The sequence below is a fragment of the Sarcophilus harrisii genome, chromosome 1 (genome assembly GCF_902635505.1).
Source record: "Sarcophilus harrisii chromosome 1, mSarHar1.11, whole genome shotgun sequence".
In the NCBI taxonomy this organism is placed as follows: Eukaryota; Metazoa; Chordata; class Mammalia; order Dasyuromorphia; family Dasyuridae; genus Sarcophilus; species Sarcophilus harrisii.
In genome coordinates, this window is record NC_045426.1 from 372338443 (window position 1) to 372361776 (window position 23334).

At 35.0% G+C, this 23334-nt stretch overlaps 1 protein-coding gene across 1 annotated transcript in view; it reads right to left on the reverse strand.

Annotated features, from left to right (window-relative positions):
* The window catches only part of PIK3C3 (phosphatidylinositol 3-kinase catalytic subunit type 3), a 179252-nt gene that overhangs the window by 44272 nt on the left and 111646 nt on the right, over positions 1–23334 (reverse strand). Inside the window, exon 22 of the mRNA XM_031946013.1 lies at positions 255–423. Within this exon, the coding sequence (XP_031801873.1) occupies positions 255–423 (169 nt within the window). The remainder of the gene's footprint in view (positions 1–254; positions 424–23334) is intronic.

A 23334-nucleotide genomic window follows, 5' to 3' on the forward strand; every position in this document is an offset into this window, starting at 1 on the left:
TAAAGTCATGTTTAGAATCAGGTTTTTTGACACCAAATCTAGTACTATGAATATTGCTATTCAAACATTTTCTAATGAGATAATAAGAAATGTTGTCATCTAGGTCACTCAGGAAAAGAAAATACAAAGAAACCTGAAGACTGTGCATGTAGGACCTTACTTTGATCTCCATAATGAAGGAGGTACTATACATATCATGTAACATGAATAAGATAAGATTTTCAAAATCATCAATAGCATGTAGCTAATTTTACCTTCGCAGGTGGAGAAAAGCTGTATAACATTGTTTTCGGAACTCTTGATACTGCTCACTTTGTGTTCCTCCCATCCCTTCTACCATTTCTTTATTCAGCTTCATTGGAGGAGGGAGAGGCTTTGGATCTCGACCCAAAATATATCCAAAGTCGATGTGGAAGAGTTTACCTACATTTGAAGAAAAGATTTATTTCTATTAATTCTTTAAAATTTAAAAATTAGAAGCTTAATTCACACAATACTTTTAGAAATATTTATTTGAATAGAACTCATAACTTTTTTTTAGAAGGCATACTAGCTCATGATAAAGTACATAAAAATTTGTTGCCAAATAATCACGAATTATCTTCAAAATTTTTTCAATTCATATCCCTAACCTTTCAAGACCACAATTATACTATAAAACAAGTGATTACCTTTTACTCTTAAGACAAAGTCAAACACCATATCCAGTATTTTTAAATTGTATTTTTTTTTTGTTTAATTGTTTATTTCCTACTTCCCCCAAGCAGGCTATAGTTAAAAACAGATATATTTATATATACATATATAGATATATGCATGCACATGACAATACTCCTCCACCTCCCACATATATGTTCACATACACATAACTATATCTACATACACACATATACAGAGCAACATGCATACATATCTTTCTCTCTCTTTCATACACACACATAACCCTTTCCTATCACTGCTAGCTTTTTGCTCTAAATCTGCTCTTTAACTTTCCTTAACTTCCCTCCTACCCATGAATTCCTCCCTTGTCTTTTTCCCTGACCCTTTGCTCCTCACCCTTTAATTCTTTGTATGTATGTATGTATGTATGTGTATATATATATATATACACACACATATATATATATAATTGCCTATATTCTGATGTAAGAAGGTTTTTGAACTTCAATCTCTCCTCCCCTCTCTAATGCTTCTGTGTCTATTCTTCCTTTGTCTATTCTACATCATTTGTATAACATAAATATTATCTTTACCTTAATTCTGCACCAGTATTTCTTTTGAGTTACCCTATTGCTGTTGTCAATCTTAAATATATGGTATACATTTACCAGGTAAAAAACATAAATAATTTCTCCATGTTAAATTGATCTTACATGTTAAAATTAGCTCTTTTATCTTAAATTTTCTATTGAGATCAGTTTACGTTGATAGGAAGTCCTGAAAATCTCCAAATTCATTGAATGTCCATTTTTTCCACGGTCAATATTATGAATAATTTTGCTGGATACAATATTTTTGGCCATAGGCCTAGTTCTTTTAATTGCTGGTAGATATGATTCCAGGATCTGCAGTCTTTTATTGTGATTGCCAATAAGTTCAGTACAACTCTAACCTAGCTCCAGCATATTTGAATTGTGTTTTTTTTTTCCCCCTTGTTTTTTTGCAAAAATTTTTCTTTGATCTAGGGGTTTCAAAATTTGGCAATAATATTCCTATGTGATTTTTACAAAGGATCCCTTTGCAATAGTGATGAGTGGATTTTTCCTCTTTCTACTTTCCCCTCCTGATGTATCACTGCAGAACCATTTTCTTGAATTATTTCTTGCATTATTGTGTCACGGTTCTTCTTTTGGATCACAACTTTCGGATAGTCCAAATACTCTTATATTTTTTCTTCTTGAACTGTTCTCCAGATCTGTGATTTTTCTTATGATTCACATTCTAATCTACTTTTTCATTCTTTGTAATTTGTTTTCTTATTTCTTGGTCTTTCATAGCTTCCTTTTGCCTAATTTTAATTTTCAAAGAGTTTTTTCATCTTTGAAACTCTGTATCTTCTTTTTTAATTAGTTAATGTTTTTCATAATCTTTTTGGTTTTCTTGGATGATTTTTATTTTATTGATTTTAGTTTTTTCTCAATGTTTCTCTCTCTTTTTTAAATTTTTTTTTCAGTTTTTCTATAAATTTTCTCTGGACAAATAGCCATTTTACATTACTCTTGAGATAGAAGAAGCTTTTTTACTTCAAGGTTCTCCTCTGAAGATAAACCCCAGTCTTCCCTGTTCCCATAAAGTTTTCATAGGTGGATTCTTTCATCTTTGCTCGTTTTTTTTTTTTTTTTTAATAAGAAGTATTAGTAAAAGCTGCTCTAATGGTGGGGGTGAGAGGATAATGCCTTTAGCTTCACTTCAGCTCTCCCCTCTGACCTGGAACCCCAAATCAAGAGGATCCCAATCCTGAAAGTACCCATAGCCAGCAGTTTCCTTGCCCACTCATTGCCTCTGCACTCACTGGGTGCTGGTTCCTTCTTTTCCAGGGCTGCATCTTTGCAGCACAGCAGGGCCTAGCATTCTCAATCAAGCAAGGTTCACTCAGTCTTCCAAGACTAAAACCATGACTGGACAAACACTCTGGGAAGTTAGTCTCTGGGGTTCCTGGAGCTAATTCCAGGGGTACTCTGGTTGTGCAGAGGTAGCCTGAAGATATGTTAATCTCTTTCCTGGGATCTTCATTTGGATCTTTCTGGGCTGTACCAAGAGAATCCTTGTTTTGTACCAAATCTTGATTTTTCGTCAGCCTATGTTCCCCCCTTAAGTGCAAATGTTATCTGTTTGTGAGGAAAATCTTAAGAATTTGAAATTTACCAAGCTACTTCTCCATCTTCTCAAAATCCTCCGCAAATCCAGTATTAAAGACTACTTGAGCTGGCTGGAGCCAAAATGAGGAGTAAAAGCAGGGACTCACCTGAGCTCTCCCCTAAACCTAAGCAAATACCTTTAAAAATGACTCTAAACTTATTCTAGAGCAGCAGAATCCACAAAATGATGGAATGGAACAATTTTCTAGCCCAAGACAACTTGGAAGGTCAGCAGCAAAGGTCTGTCTCATCAGGATGAGAATAAGGCACAGTCCAGGACAGGCCATACCCCAGAAAATTAGGCAAAAACCTTGGGAATCTCTGAATCAGTAGCAGCAACAGTGACTTTCAGAGTTCTTGGCCCAGAGACGGTTAGGGTTCTGATATCTAGTCAGAAGGATTATGTTGCTTTGCTTACACTTGGATCCAGGTTGCAGTGCTGAGTGGCAGCCCCAAGCTGAGGAGGAGCACCAGAACACTAAAATTTGCAACCACAATGGAGCTAGGACCCTCCACACAGTTTTAGGGCAGAAAAGAGTGCTTATGATTGTATCCAGACCAAAGAGAGGAAAGATCACAAGTGTAGTAAACACACCTCTCTTTAGATGATACCAACTTAAGAGAACTAAAAACTTACAATTTCCTTGGAAGAATCATTGAAAATAACTACACAAAACCCCTGAAGCATGGGATGGTCCATTTTCTTCCCTGAAAGGAGACTCCTATTTTAACAAAGAGTTAAAAACCAAGTAATAGGCTGAGAAAATGAGCAAACAACAGAAAAAGATTTTGACTATGCAAAGGTACTAGTGTGACAAGGAAGATCAAAATACACACCCAAAAGATAACAAAGTCAAAACTATATCCACACACTCCAAGAAAAATGTGAATTGATCTCAGACCATGGAAGAGCTCAAAAAGGACTTTTGAAAATCAACTAAGAGAAATAGAGTAAAAATTGGTTAGAAAAATGAGAATGATGAAAGAAAATCATGAAAAACAAGTCAAAATCTTGGTAAAAGAGACACAAAAAATACTGAAGAAAATAACACCATAAAAAATAGACCAAATAGTAAAGGAAATACAGAAAGCCAATGAGGAGAGCAATGCCTTAAAAAGTAGAATTGGTCGAATTGAAAGAAAGGTTAAAAAGTTCACAAAAGAAAAAAACCTCTTACAAAGGAGGATTGGCCAAATTGGGGGGTGGGGGGTGGGGGGTGGGGGGAGAGAAATCTAATGAAGAAAACAACTCCTTTATATTGGACAAATGGAAAAGGAGGTATAGAAAGTCACTGAAAAAAATAATTTCTTAAAAATAAGAACTGAGCAAATGGAAGCTAATAAGAAATCAAGAAGTAATAAAAACAAAGCCAAAAGAATGAAAAAATAGAAAACAATGGAAATATTTCACTGGGGAAAAAAAACTGACGTGGAAAATAGAACCAAAAGAGATCATTTAAAAATTATTGGTCTACCATGATCAATAAAGGAGCTTAGGCATCATCTTTCAAAAAACTGTCAAGGAAAACTGTCCTGATATTCTAGAACCAGAGGGTAAAATGGAAATGGAAAGAATCCACGGATCCCCTTCTTAAAGATATCCTAAAAATGAAAAGTCCGAGGACTATTACAATTAAATTCTAGAGCTCTCCAGGCAAAAAACAATTCAATTATAATGGAGCCACCATCAGAATAACACAAGATTAATAAGTTTCTTTTTTAGGGATAAGAAGGCTTGGAATATAATATTCCAGAGGGCAAAGAATCTAGAATTACAACCAAGAGTCACCCACTACCCCTTAAACCTGAGTATAATCCTTTTGGGGGGAAAAAAGGATATTTAATGAAATACAGGACTTTCAAGAATTCTTGAAAAGACCAGAGCTGAATAGAAATTTTAATTCTCAAATACAATACTTAAGAAAAGCAAAAAAGGAATTAAGAGGAACAGCTAGATGGTGCAATGGATAGAGCACCAACCCTGAAGTCAGGAGGACTTGAGTTCAAATCTGGTCTCAGACACTTCCTAGCTCTGTGACCCTGGGCAAGTCACTTAACCCCAACTGGCTCAGGAAAAAAAAAAAAAAGGAAATAGGAAAGGAAAATCAAAATGGACTTAATAAATTTAAACTGTTTATATTCCTACATGGGAAGATGACACTTGTAACTCATAAGAGCTTTCTCATTATTAGGGTAATTAGCAGAAGGAACATGTGTTATCTGAATCAGATGGGATAATATTTTTTTTTTAAATAAAATAAAATTAAGGAGTAAGAGAGTAATTTACTGGGAGAAAGGGAAAAGAAGAGATAGAATGGGAATAAATTATTTCACATAAAAAAAAGGAAAGAAAAAGCTTTTACTGTAGAGGGAAAGAAGAGAACATGAATGAACCTTATTCTCACCAGAATTGACTCAAAGAGGAGAGAAAATACACATTCACTTTGGTACAGAAATCTATCTTACCCGACAGGACAGGAGAAGGAGAAGGAGATAAAAGAATGGGGGAGATGGAAATAAAATAAAGGGCAAATTAAGGAAGGGGATAGTCAGAAGCAAAAAACTTTTGAGGAAGGACAGGTGAAAGGAAAGAAAGAACAGAATAATAAGGGGGAAATACAATTAGCAAGAGTAATTGTGAAAAAAAATTCAATTAAGTTTTTCTAACAAAGATCTCATTTCTTAAACATAGAGAGAAATGAGTCAAATATATAAGGAAAAAAAAAAGGCATTCCCCAATTATTAAAGAATCAAAATATATGGGGCAGCTAGCTGGTATGGTGGATAGAGCACCAGCCCTAAAGTCAGGAGGACCGGAGCTCAAATCTGGTCTCAGACACTTAATACTTCCTGGCTGTGTGAGCCTGGGCAAGTCACTTAAACCCCAATTGCCTCAGCAAACAAACAAACAAAAAAATCAAAAGATATAAACAATTTTCAGATGAAGTAATTAGTTATCTATAGCCAAATTAAAAAAATGCTCTAAATCATTTTGAATGGAGAAATGGAAATTAAAATGATTCTGAAGTACTACGAAATACTTATTAACTTGGCTAATAAGACAGAAAAAGAAAATGAAAAATGTTGGAAGGGATATGGGAAAAATGAGACATTAATGTACTATTGGTGGCATTGTGGACTGATCTAACCATTCTTTTACAGCAATCTGGAACTATGCCCAAAGGACTATCATACCATGCATAACCTTTGTCTAAGTAATACATACCACTATTAGATCTATATTCCAAAAGAGAAAAAAAGAAAAGAATCTATATGTACAAAACCTATTTTTTAGCAATTCTTTTCTGGGGGCAAAGAACTGAAAATTGAGATCATCAATTGGGGAATGGCTGAATAGATTGTGATGGAATACTTTTGTGCTATAAGAAATGCTGATCAGGATGTTCTCACAAAAACTTGGAAAAAATTCCATGAGCTGATACAAAGTGAAATGTTTTATATACAAAATAACAGCAATTCTGTAAGGTGATCAGCTGTGAATGACAGAACTCCACAGCCTTCCCTCACTTAAATCCAATTCACTTGCATATTATGGCATCACCTCTCTAATGTCATGGTCAAAAATGAAGGACAAACAACAACAACATTCTCAATAGTACAATGATCCAAGACAATTCTGAACGACTTGATGTTATTCATACCCTAGAAAAAGACCTGATGGTGTTTGAATAAAGACTGAAGTATACTTTTAAGAGTAATTATAGCTGATGCTATCAGAAATGGAAAGCATGTGTATGTCAATAAATACAGATCCATATACCTCCTCATTCATAATAGCTAACATTTACATAGTACTTTAAGGCCCAAAACTCGTAACTAATTATATTTCATTGTATTCTAACAACCACTATGGAATGCAGAAGAGCTATATCATCAGCATTTTACAGATGAGGAAATTGAGTCAGATAACAGAGGACAGTTAACTTGCTCAGGATCACAAAGCTACTAAGTTCTGGGGGAAGCTCAGGTCTTCGTGACTCCAAATCAAGCACTCTGCATTGCTCTAGTTGGTTGCCTATAGCTTATCTCTATAATAATCTTTATGAAAATGATCTACACATATAATGAACAGAAATGTAGTGAAATTATAATGAAGGAAATATAAGAAATGAAAAACTAAAAGGCATAAATAAAAGTGATAAAGAAGAAATATATTAGACTAGCTTGAGGAAGTAACTGTCCTGGAACAATACACAAAACTAGTCTTTAGGAAAGAGACTTCAACTATCTAGAGGTTTGCTGGAGTTAAGATTTCCTTTATGAAAAAATGCGAAGCAACTAATATTATTTACTTGCCTTATTGATAGTTTCTTCTTCCAGAAAGCAAATAATGTGGGACAATATACTGATTACAATAATGTAAATAAAAACAATACTGAAAAGCAATAGAAGTCCAAGGAATTTCAATCAGAGGTAGAAAGATGCATCCCTCCTCTGGGTACAGAGGCAAAGGTTTATGGGGGGAAGGGAATGTTTTATGTTTTGTAAAACATGGTGACTTTGTTGGTTAGCTTTTCATATTATTGTGCTTTGTTGCAAAGGAGAGTTCAACGAGGGGAAGAAGTAGCATATCTTCAAAGGAAATACTTATAATAAAAAAAATTTGTTTAAAAGACTTCCAAGAATTAATCTTTAAAAATAGGGGGTAGGGTAGGAATTAGGTTATTACACTGACATTCTGAATTTGACTCTACCCAATAAGGGGGCTGAGATTGATGGTATAGAAATAATAGGTAATTGGGAGGAGAGGAGGAGTGACATGTCATCTGACATATATAAAACAAGAATTTTCATAACACACTATATAAAAACACATGAAACTAAATCTACTTTGCATAATTTGCTCTTGTAAATATAATAAATTAAGGGTATCATTCTTTTTATGTGAGAAATCTTTTAAGATGTAGATTAAACTTACTCTGATTTACTCAATTCCCAATGGAAGTAGAGAATGTCATTACAGCTTCAAATACAAGAAGTTATTTTATTAAATCACCTCTCATATTTCTCTTCTTTATGCTGAGTAATACCTTCAAAAACTGGGAGTTGATTGTTCCACTGTACTCTGCACTTCATCCAAAGCCATTTGAAATACTGCCTTCAGTCCTGGGCACCACACTTTAAGAACAATGAGCAGCTGGGGAATGTTGAAAGTATGGCACCAGAATACTGAAGTGTCATGAGTCCATGTTATATGAGGATCTAATGAAGAAACCAGGCATATTTAGCCTGAATTTTTTTTTCCCCAAAGGGGCTGGGGAAGCAGAGAGATCATCATAGTTATCTTTGAGTTTCTTAAAGACTGTCAGGTGGACAAAAGATTAGATTTATTCTATGTGTTCACCCAAGGCAAAACCAGAAACAAGATGTAAAAGTCAAAAGAGAGAAACTGCATTGTGATGTAAGGAAAAATTACCTAGCAATCAGAGCTGTCTAACGGTGAACCGGTGTATAATAATAATGATAGTTGACATTATGTATGTATGTAGGGGGGTTAAAATACAAGCATTATCCCATTTCAGGCTTATAACTGTAAGTCAGTTACTACACTGTATTATACTTATTTTTGCATATGAGGAAACAAAGGACCTTAAAAGTTAAATGAATTTCAAATCTTTTTTCCCAGCAAATTTTGGGCACAGGATTCAAATCCCTTCTGACTCTAAACATTCTGCGCAGCTAATACTAAGTTTCAGACAAAGTATGAATTGCATTGCTAGTTTCCTCATCTGACAGTTCTTTCTATCAAAGAAATCAATACTTCAGCCCTTTCTCTATCCCTAAACTGGCAGAATAAGAATTAAAGCAGGGTGTATCTCTCTGGAATGATGTTAACAAGTAACAGAGAGGATAAAACTGTTCAGTCTTTATTTTGGTTCTGTTAGCACTGAAAATGATAGCATAAAAATGGCAAACAGGAAAGATATATAATATCCAATATAAGAAGGGCCAAAAGAAGAGGCTTAGCTGCTCTTGTCAATGATGCTCTTAACTGTCCAGAAAAATTAAATGCTCAAGCACTGAAAGAACAGACATATGTACCTAATGAGTTATTATCAGTAATAACTGAGAGATTACAGGAAATCAAAGGAATACAAGAAGACTGGAAAACAACAACAAAAAAAAAATTTTTTTAAATAAACAGTCTATAAACCTCAGTTTATATTTGACTTCAGTCAATAATTTGACTTCAATTTCTGAGAAAATTCTAATATGTAACACTAAAGACATGGTAAAGTGAATGTCTCAAATGCAGTAAATTATATGTAACATGTGAGTAATAATACTTATATACCTATATCACAGGGAATCTATGAGAAAAGTGCTCCCTGGGAACTGTTCTCTATGCAAGATTCCCAGAACCCATCTGTTCTATTTAACTGCTCATACTGGTAGATACGATGGGGATCATCAATGCTATTCCTTTTGGAAAGCTGGAAGCCCATTGAGCTTAAGCCTACACTGTTTTTAACTCTGTACTCCTTTGGTACTGTAATCATACCTATTATAGCCTAAAGACTCCTGGGCTATTTGCCCTGATCTTGAACTTCTAGGACTTCCCAGTCTTTCTATTTACCTTGGAGCTGATTTCTTTCATGTATTGCAACCCTCAATTTGAATTTAAACTTGCTGAAACTATAGATTGCCTAGTCTTTTATATTTGTATTCCTATGCATGATAAACTCTAAATGAATGAATTTTTCATTTTTAGGCAATTTATTTATTATGTCCTGATGTTAAATTCTGTTAAATACAATCATGTTAAATAAAAATCTTTGCAAACCAGTATCTTATCAATTTATCAGTACAACATTTACATTTATAATCCTAAGGCTTTGCAAAATACTTTTTTTTTCAAAGGCAGTTATATGTTGTTTTTCATGTTTCTATCCTGAATATCTTATATTCTATTTAGTAAAATTTCAATTTCCAATTTTTATTAAACGTTAGTTCATTCTATTTCTTTCAAATCTAACAATATGTGTACTATATGAAGAATGGTTACCCAGCACAGCCAATTCTCAACTTATAGCTCTTACTAACTATGTATACACACATATATACACATACACACACTATATCAATGAAAATTAAATGGGGTCCATAAGAAGACATATGAGTAGTTGCATTTGAGGCCTAGAATTAAATCCTACATGGGCCATGTTACAGGATACTTATCAACTCATTAAGTACTGATTGATCCAAAAAGACCAACTTAGCAGAGACAATAAGGACACAGATTTACGATCTGACATTTGGGTTTCAAATGGAAATTGGTAAGAAAAGAGACAAGCTATGAAATGAGATTATCCCAAAATAGAGGCATGGTAACTTAAGATTGTACCTTTAAGTTTCTGTTCTCTATGAAGAATAACAGAAGGGAAGGTCGCTCATTATGATAATCGTTAAATTCTTAAAGTCAGTTATTACCACATTATTTTTCCAGGAAAAACTAATCCCAACTACTATAGCTATTCTTAGGAACAATTTTCCAGTTCTGAAAACATATCTGTTGTTTTTCTCTGGATTAACTCCAATTTAAAAACATTTTTCTTAAAATGTGGAGAACAAAATGATCAAAGCCTTGGAACAATTGCTTAAAAAACACACAAATTAAAATAACTATGTATAGTAAAAGCCAACTGAATGTTGAAGTGGGATAATATGATAATTAGCTATAAAAAGCTTAAAGCATACATAGCAAGGGGGAAAACAGGCTTTGATCCTTATAAGAACATAAGAATTACTATAATTGGCTACACTTAAAACAGTCCACCAAATCTGTATTCTGTTTTGTAGTGTCAATGCTTTGTGAGATATAACTTGTTGTTCTTCTTAAAACTGTTAGCAACAAAGCCCTAAACTTAATAATTTGCTATGGGTTTACCATGCAATCATTTAAGTCCTAACTCAAATGGTTTCAGTATGTGCTACACTCTTATATACTAATCACCATAACAAATTTAATAATAACCATGTAAAATGTAAAATCAGCTATTTGCCCTAAAGATATTTTTCCTAAAGTTTCAGGGATTGTTCTTTGTTATGGCTGATAAATGTCCAAGTGAGGATTTGAACGCAGGTCTTCCTGATCCCATGTTCAATGATCTATCTACTATGCTATTTAGCTGCCTCACCGTTCTTGTCTGATCATCTTAGTTTGACTAGTTCCATATTTCTTCTTGAGCTACTATGACCAAAAACACTTTAATCCTTTCTTCTCATTTCCAGCCCTACTGGCTTTCTTGACTACAGCAATATATTAAGACAATTTCTACAAAAAAAGTCATGGCGATTCTTGGGTCCTTTGTAGTCTAGTATAAAGTAAGAGAAGTGACCCAAAAGCTTCTGATTCTTGTTCCATCATTTACCAGTAAAATCGAGAAGCCACTAGAATAATTAGAAAATTATATAGTCTAAGAATTGAAGATTATTTTCACAGGAAAATTTTTAACAAAGCCAACAAATGGTCATCTTCTAAGATAGCCTGCTCTTAAGTATTAGGAAATTTTCCTTTTAAAAGGTATAAATATGACTCCTTACAATTTTTACTCATTGTTTCAAGTTCTGTCTTATGGATTTAAATAAAGGGTAATTTTTCTTTTTTGTGATATATCTTTAGATACTTGAAGCACAGTATCAAGTTTTGCCTGTATCCCAAGATTTCATTTTTTCAGGTTAAGAATACTTTTTCAACAAGATTATGAGATAGATTATCAGCCTAGGATAGACTCAACTCATCTTAGCCATATAGTGATCGAAGATAATTCCAATGGACTTGGAATGGAACATGCCATATACATAAGAGAGAGAGAGAACTATGGAGTTGGAATAAGAATCAAAGCACACCATTTTCACCTTTTTTTGTTGTTGTTGCTTGTTATTTATTATTTGTAGTTTTTCTCTTCTGATTTTTCTTTCACAACATGACAATATGGAAATAAGTTTAAAATGATTGTACATGTATAACTTAATATCAGATTGCTTCCTGTCTTGGGGAGAAGGAAAGTAAAGAGAGGAGGTAAAGGAGGAAGAGAGGGAAAAAAATCTAGAACTCAAAATCTTATAAAAAATGAATGTTGAAAATTACCTTTCCATCAAACAGAAAAATAAAATACTATTGACAAGTTAAAAAAAGATAGAATTCTTTGAATTGACCATCAATTGATATGATTTTGTGTCTCCTTCCTAATTTGGCCATTCTCCCCTACAGGTGCTTCTGTTATGAAAACTTTGATGATGCAGTGGTACCTCAGTATTCTTCTGCTTTGAAAGTCATCAAATTTGGAATGCTACACATTTCTATGAGGAAAAATATGGTTTAGCACATCATGCTTGCTCAGTATTCATTGCACTTTGTTGTCTTGGTTGAGAGTAGGGATGCAAGATTGGCCAGGCACACTGCCCAGCCCCCACCACTGCTGCTAATGCCCTCTGCTATGTGCAAGTCCTCTCCAGGAAGGCTGCAGTGTGCAGGGCTGTCAAGGTGGAGCCATGATGCAGAAGTCATGCACAATAGCCAGCAGGTCATGGGGATTTCCTGCAAGGTGATGTGGCTGCATTGTACAATCCCCTAGTTCCCAAAACATTAATGGTGGAAGATCACACAGTGGCAGATGTACTCAGCAGGAGAATCGGCAGGAGAAGCAGTGGTGGCTTGAACAGTAGCAATGGAAGCTGAGGTGAAAGTGGTGGCCATTGGTTGTGCCTTCTGGAACCAATTAATGATGAGTATTAAGGTACCACTGCATTTCAATTAATCAACTACATAATGGAGAATATGGGAAGTGACTGATAAAAATCTATAAATGAACAATGAAAGGAAGATAATTTCTGTACTCTTTCTGTTGAAAGAGTGGCTAACAAAAAAAGGGAAGAAATTTCCATTTTAGACTTAATTTTGTTCTCTAACTTTTTTATTCATAAATTATTTACCTATCCACAAATCTGAAAAGTATTGTATTCCATGTTCTTGTAATTTTCTTGCAAAATCTCTCTTTATATTTGGTCATGAATTCATTTTAACCTTATATTTTGATAATGTGAGATACTGATCCATGCCCAATTTTTGCCATACTGCTTTCTAGTTTTCCCATAATTTTTACCAAATAATGAATTTTTGTTTCAAACATTTAAGTCTTTATACTTAACAAACACAATGTCATTTTGTTTATTTGCTGCTATAAATTGTCTATAATATCTATTCCACTGATTTACCTAATTGTATCTAGTGATAGCCATCTCTAGGGCTAGTGGAAGGCAGTGAAGAATTTACATGATTTTTCTGTTGTATAATTTGAAAGGAATAGCATATTGTATATAGCCGATTTGCATTTTCATATCTATATATATTCATCTTTTTACTGTATTATATTGTGGATAAGTTAAAAATAACATTTTTTAAAATGTAAAAAAAAAAATAGAAAAGATGGTAGAAGGAAGGTACTAAAATAGTGGGACAGTAATGGAAGATGACTATCTTATAATGGTTCTAATCTAGGACAAGTTAATAAACCACTTTCTGAGTACCTCCAAGGATAGCATTCTACTTGAGAAAAAAGAAAATTAGACTTAGAGGTAAGCATCCAGAAGAGTGAGGAGTTAGGACCCAGAGAGATTTCACTGAAAATATGAAGGGCAGGTGGCAGAAGTGAGCTATATGATTTGAAATCAGCTATTTCCACTGTGTGGAAATGCATTTATCTTTCACAAATTGATAAACTTCTTAAACTGAACTTATAAGACACAACAGAAAAAAAGGAATGATGAGACCAGAGCTACACATATAAGAAATTAAATAAAAGAGGGAGTTCAAGCTTGGTAATTCAGAAGTTTTAACTGAATTGCTTTAAAAAATATATAAGTATTTAGACGTGGAATAAAAAAATTTATAATTAAAAAAAGGCATAATAACTAATGAAAACAACAAAGAAAGGAAATCCTTCTTAGAAAAAGGCACAGAAGGAAAAAATATCTAATAAAAATTAGAGAAAAAGGAGAGCTTTTGAACTAAACATCTCATTGAGATGGGAAAAAATGAAGAGTAAGAGAAGAATTAGATGAATAAAAGGAAGAAAAAGAAATCAGTAAGTGAAATGAAATTCCCATTAACAAGCAATATCCCAAATTCATGGAAATATTATTATTAATAAGAAAAAAGTAATAATTATAGTCTTCAGCAAGGAAATTTCTCAAATGACTCATGAACTTTCTCTTTTGTCCACCCATTGTACATAAGATAAGGTAATCTTATATACACAACTATAATCTTAAACACAAATGTTTTGATTTTGATAAGTATGTTCACTTTCTAAAAATAAACCTATTTGTTCTTATGCATTAAATGATACCCTAATAATCTGGATTAATGTACTTTGAAGACTGAGAAATTTACTGCAACTACTCAGTTAACTCATGCTTTATTGCATGCTATATTGGAATTCAGAAGTTCATTGTTATTAGCTCCAAGCTAGAAATACAAAATTCCCATTCTACCACAGTCTGATATCTTATAAGAGTATCCACAAAGATCAGGATTACTGCCTAATTATAAGATATTAAAGAATCAGGGATTTGATAATGAAACAACTATTAAGCATTATAAGTTCTGAGCCTGTGTTTGTAAAGAGACTATTAATGTTTCAAGAAAATTCATCTTCATACATACCAAAGAGAATGTCTTTTTAAAAGTCAATTTCTCTAAATGAAACTAATAGGGCTTTAGGAATATACTGCATGAAGCTGAAAACATGTTTAATTAAGAAGTTTGGGGAGTTTGGTTTTATTCAAATCCATCACCTTGACCGTTCAAGAGCTAAAGTATGCATAAAATAAATCAATTCTGGTGACTAATTACATTCTTTTGAATCAGATCCTCAATACACAGAGAATAAGAAGTGCTAATTAATTTTTCTATTATTTGCATAAGAAACATTGAGAAATTTCTAAAATTTAGTTCAAGATAGCTTAGCATACTTAGATAACTTGAAGGGAATGATGTGAAACTGGTGACATCTTATAGTGAATGTTTTTAAACCATTTAAAAATGGTAAATTTTAAAAATGCATTTTGGTAGATTAATTCATTATTTACATAAAGTTTAAAACCCATCACTCTGAGAATTATCTTATTCCATTTTCATAACTGAACTATTTATGTTATTAGATGCAACTAAATTCTTTCTTGAATTATTTTTAAGCCCCTCCCTTGTACAGAGCAGCAGAAGTTGCAGAAATGGAGATGGGAGGGGGGGGGGAAGGAGAGAGAAAGAAGATGTAACAGTCAGAGGTTCAAATATATTAAAGATAAGAATGGGGCACATAGAAAATTTTGTATCACAGAAGTGTGCTTAAATCAGACAACTGAGCACTTAAGGCTAATTACCTATTGGACAATAACTCTATTAGCACATGTTTGGAATTCCCCTTCTCTCAGTTAATGCTGGTTCAATGTTTGGGGATAACATAATTGTTGTAAGTAAGGATTAGGGGGTGGAGTGCGAGAGGTTAGAGAATTTCACTTGGCCACACAATGGGGAGGAGAAAAGTGTGGAACATCTGGACTCTAGAATCAAGAAGGGATCCTTTGCAAAATTTTGTTCCAAAACAAAATACAGCCGATTTGAGAACAGAAATGTATTCTGTGATTCAACAGTTTAACTCTTCAGGTCAAGAAAGTAGAAGATACACTCCTTTTGATCTAGAAATCACCAAAGACCTAAAAAAGGCTTGCACTCTTTATGGAGCTACATCATCTTATGTTAAGATGTTATTACAGAATTTGGCTTATGAAGTCTTAACCCCTAGTGACTGGAAATCTATAGCAAGGACATGCTTAGAATCTGGACAAAACTTGTTGTGGCTTTCCTATCTATAGGATACAAGCCCAATTAAATGGTCAAACTGGAGATCATACTCCAAACACCTATGGCCAACTAACAGGTGTAGGTTCTTATGCAGACATTTCAGTACAGATTAATTACCTCACAGCAGCATATGAGCAAATTGCTTCTGCTGCTATGAAAGCATGGGATTTTCTCCCAGGTAAACAGGACAGAGGAGAGGCTTTCATGAAAATACCACAAAGGCCAAATGAACCCTTTACTGATTTTGTGGGACGTTTGCAGACAGCTGTCATATGAACTATTGATGAAAATGCCACAACAGAAATTATGATGAGGCACCTTGCTAAAGAAAATGCTAATGAGGTTTGTAGAAGAATTATATTAGGACTTATTGTGTATCTAATTTATATTTTAATGTATTTAACATCTACTGGTCATCCTGCCATCTAGGGGAGGGGGTGGGGGGTAAGAGGTGAAAAATTGGAACAAGAGGTTTGGCAATTGTTAATGCTGTAAAGTTACCCATGCATATAACCTGTAAATAAAAGGCTATTTAAAAAAAAAAAAGAAGAAGAAGAATTATACTAGGACTACACAAGGATGCGCCTTTAGAGGAGATCATAAGATGCTGCCATAGTGGGCACAAATGCCTTTTATAGACAGGCTATGATGCAGACTTCCCAAGATCCAAATATGGGAAGACAGGGTCCCTTTTGGCAAGGGACTTCCAGAGAGACTCATCAATGTTTTCAATATGGTAAAGTAGGGCATCTGAAAGCTCAAATGTTGGCATAGAGACAGAGTGAGAAAACAGGGTGGGAGAACAAGACCCAAAATTCCATGTCCAAAAAGCAACAGAGGCTTCCATTGGGAATAGAATGTAGACTGATTCAGGGAAACGGGATGAGGGGCCCAGTCCCAGGGCCCAAGGCAAAAAACACTTGGGGCATGATGGCAGCCGATGATACACCCAGAGAGCCTTTAGAACTTCAATACCTAGACATGACCAATCAATCAGCCAAGAAGCAATGTGATGGGAGAAAGGGATTACAATTGGGGAGAATAGAATTGTATGCCACTGGGACTACTGAGATACCCCCTGGAGAGGTGAAATCTGTTTGTCTCCAGCCTATGGATCGCTTGTTTCCAGGTACAGTAAGCTTGAGCATTTCACCTCCTAAGAATACTTACAAAACAGTGCCCATATATACACTGATGTGGGAAACTGGGGAATGTGTAACTAATATCCCAGTCACTAATACAGATAGACAATGTGTGACTTATCAACCAGGAGAAGTAGTAGCATCTGGCTTACTGATACAGAGTACTAACAGGCAATCTGGTGATAGTCCCCAGATTCTGATTCCAAGCCACAAAATCCAGGAATATTCAGGATAGCAGCAGTTACAGTTGACCAACCTATACTCACTATCTAGATAAATGGCATACAATTAGAAGGATTGGTAGACACAGGTACAGATTGTACAGTCATTAGAGGTGCCAACTGGCCCAGTCACTGGCCAAAGATTAAACCAGACACCTACATATCTGGCATAGGAGAATCAATAGCAGCTGAAGTTAGTGCTACCCCTTTGAGATGGAATTTTGAAGGTGAAACAGGAGTTTTTACTCCTTTTATAGTTGAAAAAATCCCCATCAATCTGTGGGAAAGAGACATTTTACCACAATTAGTATTACAAATGATTACTTTGATTTTTTAGGCAGGGCTGCTGTTGAAGGCCTGCCAATACTCTCACCTGTTCATATTCAATGGAAAACTGATATATCAGTGTGGAGAGAACAGTGGCCCGTAGCTAACGATAAAATTCAGGCCTTATTAGATATAGTATAGGAGCAACTTAACCAAGATACTTACAACCTTCTCTAAGTCCTTGGAATTTCCCAGTATTTGTTGTAGGAAAGAAATCTGGAAAATGGAGGATGTTGACTGATTTAAGAAAGGTAAATGAACAGATGGAAACCATGGGAACTCTTCAGCCTGGACTTCCATCTCCTACTCAATTGCCTAGAGAATGGCCTCTTTGGGTCATAGACATTAAGGATTGTTTCTATTCTATCCCTATGGATAAGGAGGATATGAAAAGATTTGCCTTTTCAGTGCCCAGCGTTAACTTAGCTGAGCCTTATAAAAGATATGAAAAGACAGTTTTGCCACAGGGAATAAAAAATAGCCCTACTATGTGTCAAATGTATGCTGCTGCTGTTCTTACTCCAGTAAGAAAAGCATTTCCAAAAGTAACGTTATTACATTACATGGATGATATATTGGGATGTGCACTGAGGAGCAAATGTTAAAAGCATGTCTACACTAAGGAACTACAAATTGCACATAGCTCCAGAAAAAATTCAAAGACATGCTCCTTTTCAATATTTAGGATATGAAGTATACTTCATATCTGTAAGGTGCTTACAGTACAAAAACTTTCCTTAAGAACAGAGAAGCTAAACACCTTAAATGACTTTCAGAAATTGTTAGGAGATATCCAGTGTTAGGTTTGACTACCTATCACTTACAACCATTATATGACATTTTAAGGGGAGACAGTGCTTTAAACTCACCACGCCAGCTTACAAAAGAAGCTCAAGAGGCTTTGAGAGAAGTTGAACTGGCTACATTCAATGTGTTTGAAAGAGTTATTCAAAAACCCTTTAAAATATCTGTTTTTGCTACAAAAGAGGCACCCACAGCAGTTCTTCATCAAGGAGACAGTGTAATAGAGTGGGAAACCTCCTGGCACTAGAATTTTATTGACTAGAATTTTGACTAGGCTGCTTGAACTTTATGTTTACAATTTGGGATAACAAGAGAGGAAGCTAGGAGCATAGTAAAAGCCTGTACAGCCTGCTTTCCTTTCCACGCTCCTACACTCCCTCCTGAGAAGAACCCTCATGGTTTGAGACCCAATGAAATTTGGCAAATGAATGTGACTCATTATAAATCTTTTGATCATCTGTCTTTTATCCACATTGTGGTAGACACCTTTTCAGGATTCACTTTTGCAATACCAGCAGCAAGAGATAGCCTGAGTGGTCACTGAATTCCTTATCCAAGCTTTTGCAATTATGGGTGTGCCACAAGCAATAAAAACAGATAATGGACCTGAATATACTTCTAAACATTTTGCACACTTTTGTGCACATATAAGATTTTACACACACTGGCATACCCTTTAATCCTCAAAGACAGGCAATAGTAGAGAGGAGAAACAGAGACATTAAGACGCTCCTCCAAAAACCCCTAGAGAACTTCTAAATCTAGCTCTTTATACAATTAACTTCTTGATTTTTGACAAAGATGTACTGGCTCCAGCAGATAGGTTTTATAACCCACTGGAAAGGCAGTGTTCAGGGTGAGCAGCTCTACTAATCTTTAAATAATCGCCAGGTGATGTGGAGAGATCCAGAAAGTGGTGAATGGAAGGCACCACATAGGTTAACTGCTTGGGGGAGAGGGTTTGCTTGTATCTCTATAGATGAAGAAGGAATCAGATGGGTGCCAATGAGCCATAATCGCCTTGTCCATCAGAGAGAGACGGAGCAGACCCTTGAAATGAAGAAGACCCAAGAAACATAGAAGACCCATCGCTGACTGTGTCCACCACAGAAAGAGCATGGCAGTTATGGTGTTTGACTCATGGACATCATAAATTGTTAATAAGACTGATGCCGGACTTCAAAACATAAAGACTGTTGCTGGACTTCAAAAACTTGCAGGGATCATTGGATTCCCTGATACACGAAGTAATGGACAATAGATTGCTTTTGTACTATCTCTTGGTTGCTGAAGGAGGTGTATGTGTGATTGTTGTTTACATACTTTCCTTCTAAGAATTCTGGAAATCTTTCACAATACTATGTTGATTTATATTGTTATATCACTACTTGCATGTATAATTCATGTTTGTTATACCACATTGAGCCTCCACCAGCTATGGGAAGAGTCATCACTGCTAGCTTGTGCTTTATTGCTATGTGCTTGTGTAATAACCCCCATGCTGATAGGTTTGTGCATACCTGTATTTAATAAGACCCTTCAGCCCAGAAACCCGCTAACAATATCTGGCTTGACTCCCCACTTCCCTTTGGTGTTTTTCATCTCTCTTCCTAAGAAGTCAGGGAGGTTGTGATCATCACCTTTTAATGCTTTCACCTCCCTTCCTGAGAAGTCAGGAAGGACATGATCACTCTTTTTTGATGTTTTCACCTCCTTTACTGAGAAGTCGGGGAGAGCATAATCACCTCTTTTTTGGGATTCTGACCTCCCTGAAAAGCCAGGGATAGCATGACCACCTGTGTTCTAAAAAAAAAAAAAGAAAGTGGGAGATGTAAAGACTGAAACTCTTAAGAAGGTGTGCTTGAATCACACAACTGAGTACTTAAGGCTAATTACCTATTGGACAATAACTCTATTAGCATATGTTTGGAATTTCTCTTCTCACAGTTAATGCTGGCTCAATTTTTGGGGTTAAGAGAATTGTAGGATTAGGGGATGGCATGAGAGAGGTGAGAGAACTTCACTTGGCCGCAGGATGGGGAGGAGAAAAGTGTGGAGATTCTGGACTCTAGAATCAAGGAAGGATCCTTGGCAAAACTCCTGGCAGCTTTGTCCATCCCCTTCACTTCTTCCCCTAAAGACCAAGGACTTTAGATTATCCTGACTCTGGCTGATCCTGAGCCCTCCAGGGAGCTAGCCCAAACTTCACACAGAAGCCAGGAAATAATGTTACAACAGAGAGGTCAGCTATGGCTCTGAAATGTTTCAATGAATTGAGAGACTAAGAAACTCAACTGCGAGGAAGTGAAAAAAATTGAGTATTGATTACATTTTTACAAGTTATATAGTGAATAACTGTAACTCAAGGAAGTAGAAGGGACAAGTAGAGTATTTGTTTCATTTTACACAGGTGAGTAATAATGTGTAGACCAAAAAAGACAAAAGAAAGGGAAGTACTTTAAGAAATAGCAATTAATGATGATGTCAGATCACAGATCAAATAGGGTGACACTATCACAGACTTTGTGAATGGAAAGGACTTCAAGGCCATTGAGACCTGTTTCCTCAAGAGCCATGGTAGCATAGTTAGCTTAGAAGTAGAAGATTGGCACTTGATTCCTGAGAGTGGAGAGAAAGGAGGTCAAAGGAAGGAAAAAATATCTTTCAGGAACTCACTAAGTATAGCCTCAATCCTTATACTAAAATTTCTCATACAATTGCTGTTCTTATGTTCCATATTTCAGTCAGACTAGACTAAAAACTATTAATTTAAAAAGCCATCAGAAGCCATAGAGATAGCCATCCTATCCTTAAACAGAGATACTTTCTACAGTAGAGGTATCAAGCTTACAGAAGGGATAGCAGGAAAGTATAGTAGGAAAGATTAACACATAATTGGAAAATAGTTAACAAAGTAATGCAATACAATATAAAAAATGTAGTTTTTAGTTTTCTAAGTCACTATACGGTCTAAACTCCATTGATCTTATTTATATTTAACATGTCGTCCTCCTGTCTCTATTGGAAAGCTTCCAGTGAGGGGGAACTCATTCCATCTTCAGGCAGCCTGCTGACTCCTGAAGAGTTCTAATTTTAAGGAAATTTTCCCTTTCAGGCCTATATTTTTTCCCCATTTCTTTTTTGTTCTATTCTTCTGAAACATGCTGGATTTCTAGATTTTCAGAGATGTTCTTATTACACAATATTTTTAGAGAACACACATGTTAGGAGGCTGAAAATTATTGTGCAGAAAGCTGGTTCTGTGAAAATGCAATACAAATACACCCCTAAATATCTCTTAGCTATTTGTTTCTGTCAACTTAATAAACTAGAGTATTCCTTCCAAGAGGGTTCTTCGATGCATTACTTGTTTGAAATTTGTCAGGCTCTCAACACAGACCTGACAAATCATGAAAAATCACCTCTCCTAAAAATCAGAGCAGCAAAAAATGCAAAATTGTTTAGGGAGGGGATGCAATATCCTGCGTCAGCGGCTGTCAAGTTTTTCATGCACTGAAACATATCCTATAAACCTATTCAAAAAGTTGCTGGAAGTTAGATAATTAAGTTAGAAAATAACTTAATCTTCAGTCATGTCTGAGTTTGGCAATGTCATCTATTCAAGTAAAAAGAGACCAATCTCTAGACAGCCAATGCTGCTTACTATATCTTTTTTTCATAATCGTAAAGAAATTGGTTTACTTGCAAGTAGTCTGAGATTTGATCACTGTTACGTACTGATGAGGGAAAAATGCAAAATAAAGCATTCATAGATAAAGAGCTATTTCAGAATTAGACACTAAAAAATGATCCAATAAGCCAAATGGCACAAAGCCACAAACATTCATTGAACTTCACCAATTACATTTTTTTAAATTAAAATTTGATTCTTATCTTCCACTGTGACATGAAGAGGGCAGAATGAACCTGGATTTTCAAGAGCACTGAATCACATTATACACTCTTATTTCTTGCAAAACTTAAAATATTCTGATGATTTGTCTGGTCCACCATCTGAGGACCAAACAAATAAGCTCTGAGAAGCTTAGCATTATATGTTAGTTTCACAGAACAATGAATATTTTGAGCTTAGTAAATCTAGAAATTACCAACTAAATTATAAAAGGGTGGCAATCTGGATTGATGAAAGTATATATGAGTAATATCTCTGTGTTTATCCTTTTTATGTTAATTTATATTTACTTTCAGATAGCTCTAGTGATCAGGCTTCTAATATTTGGTTGGCCACTCAGCAACAGGTTTATTTTTTATGGTCAAATACTTTGGATAACAAAGCCAAAATAGTCCCTGCCCTCAAGGAGTTTTCACAGAAGGAAGCAACATGTGCACATTTAAAGAAATTAAAAACATATACAAAAGAATAAAAGGTAATTTAAAGGAGAATACTAGTAGCAGGGAGGATGTGGAAAGACCTCATGGAAGACAAGGGATCTGAAGTGAATTCTGAAATCATCTTGAGATTCTAAGAGGTGAAGGAGTGGAGGGAATACACTCTAAGAATTGCAAGCAGGAAGGGCCAAAATACTATATGTTGTTTATAAGGAATACACTTGAAACAGAGATGCATACAAAGAAAAGGTAAAAGGCTGGAGCATACTATATTATGCTTCAGCTGAAGCAAAAAAAACAAACAAACAAAAAAACAGGGGTAGCAATTCTGATTTCAGACCAAATAAAAGCAAAAATAGATCTAATTAAAAGAGATAAGGAAGAAAATGACATCTTGCTAAAGGGTAACATTAATAATGAAGTAATATCAGTATTAAACATATATGAATGAAAGTAGTACAGCATCCAAATTCTAAGAGGAAAATTTTCTTGCACAACATGATAAATATGGAGATATGTTTAAAAGGATAGTACATATTTAACCTATATTAGTTTGCTTGCTGTTTTGGGGAGGCAGGAGGTAAAGGGGTGGCAGTAAGGGAAGAAGGGAAAAAAAATTTAGAACACAAAGTCTTACAAAAGTGAATGCTGACATATATATTTAGAAAAATAAAATACTATTTAAAAAAAAAAAGAATTGGAAGCAGGTCTAGGGGGAGGTGGGGACAGGGGTATGTAACCTATAC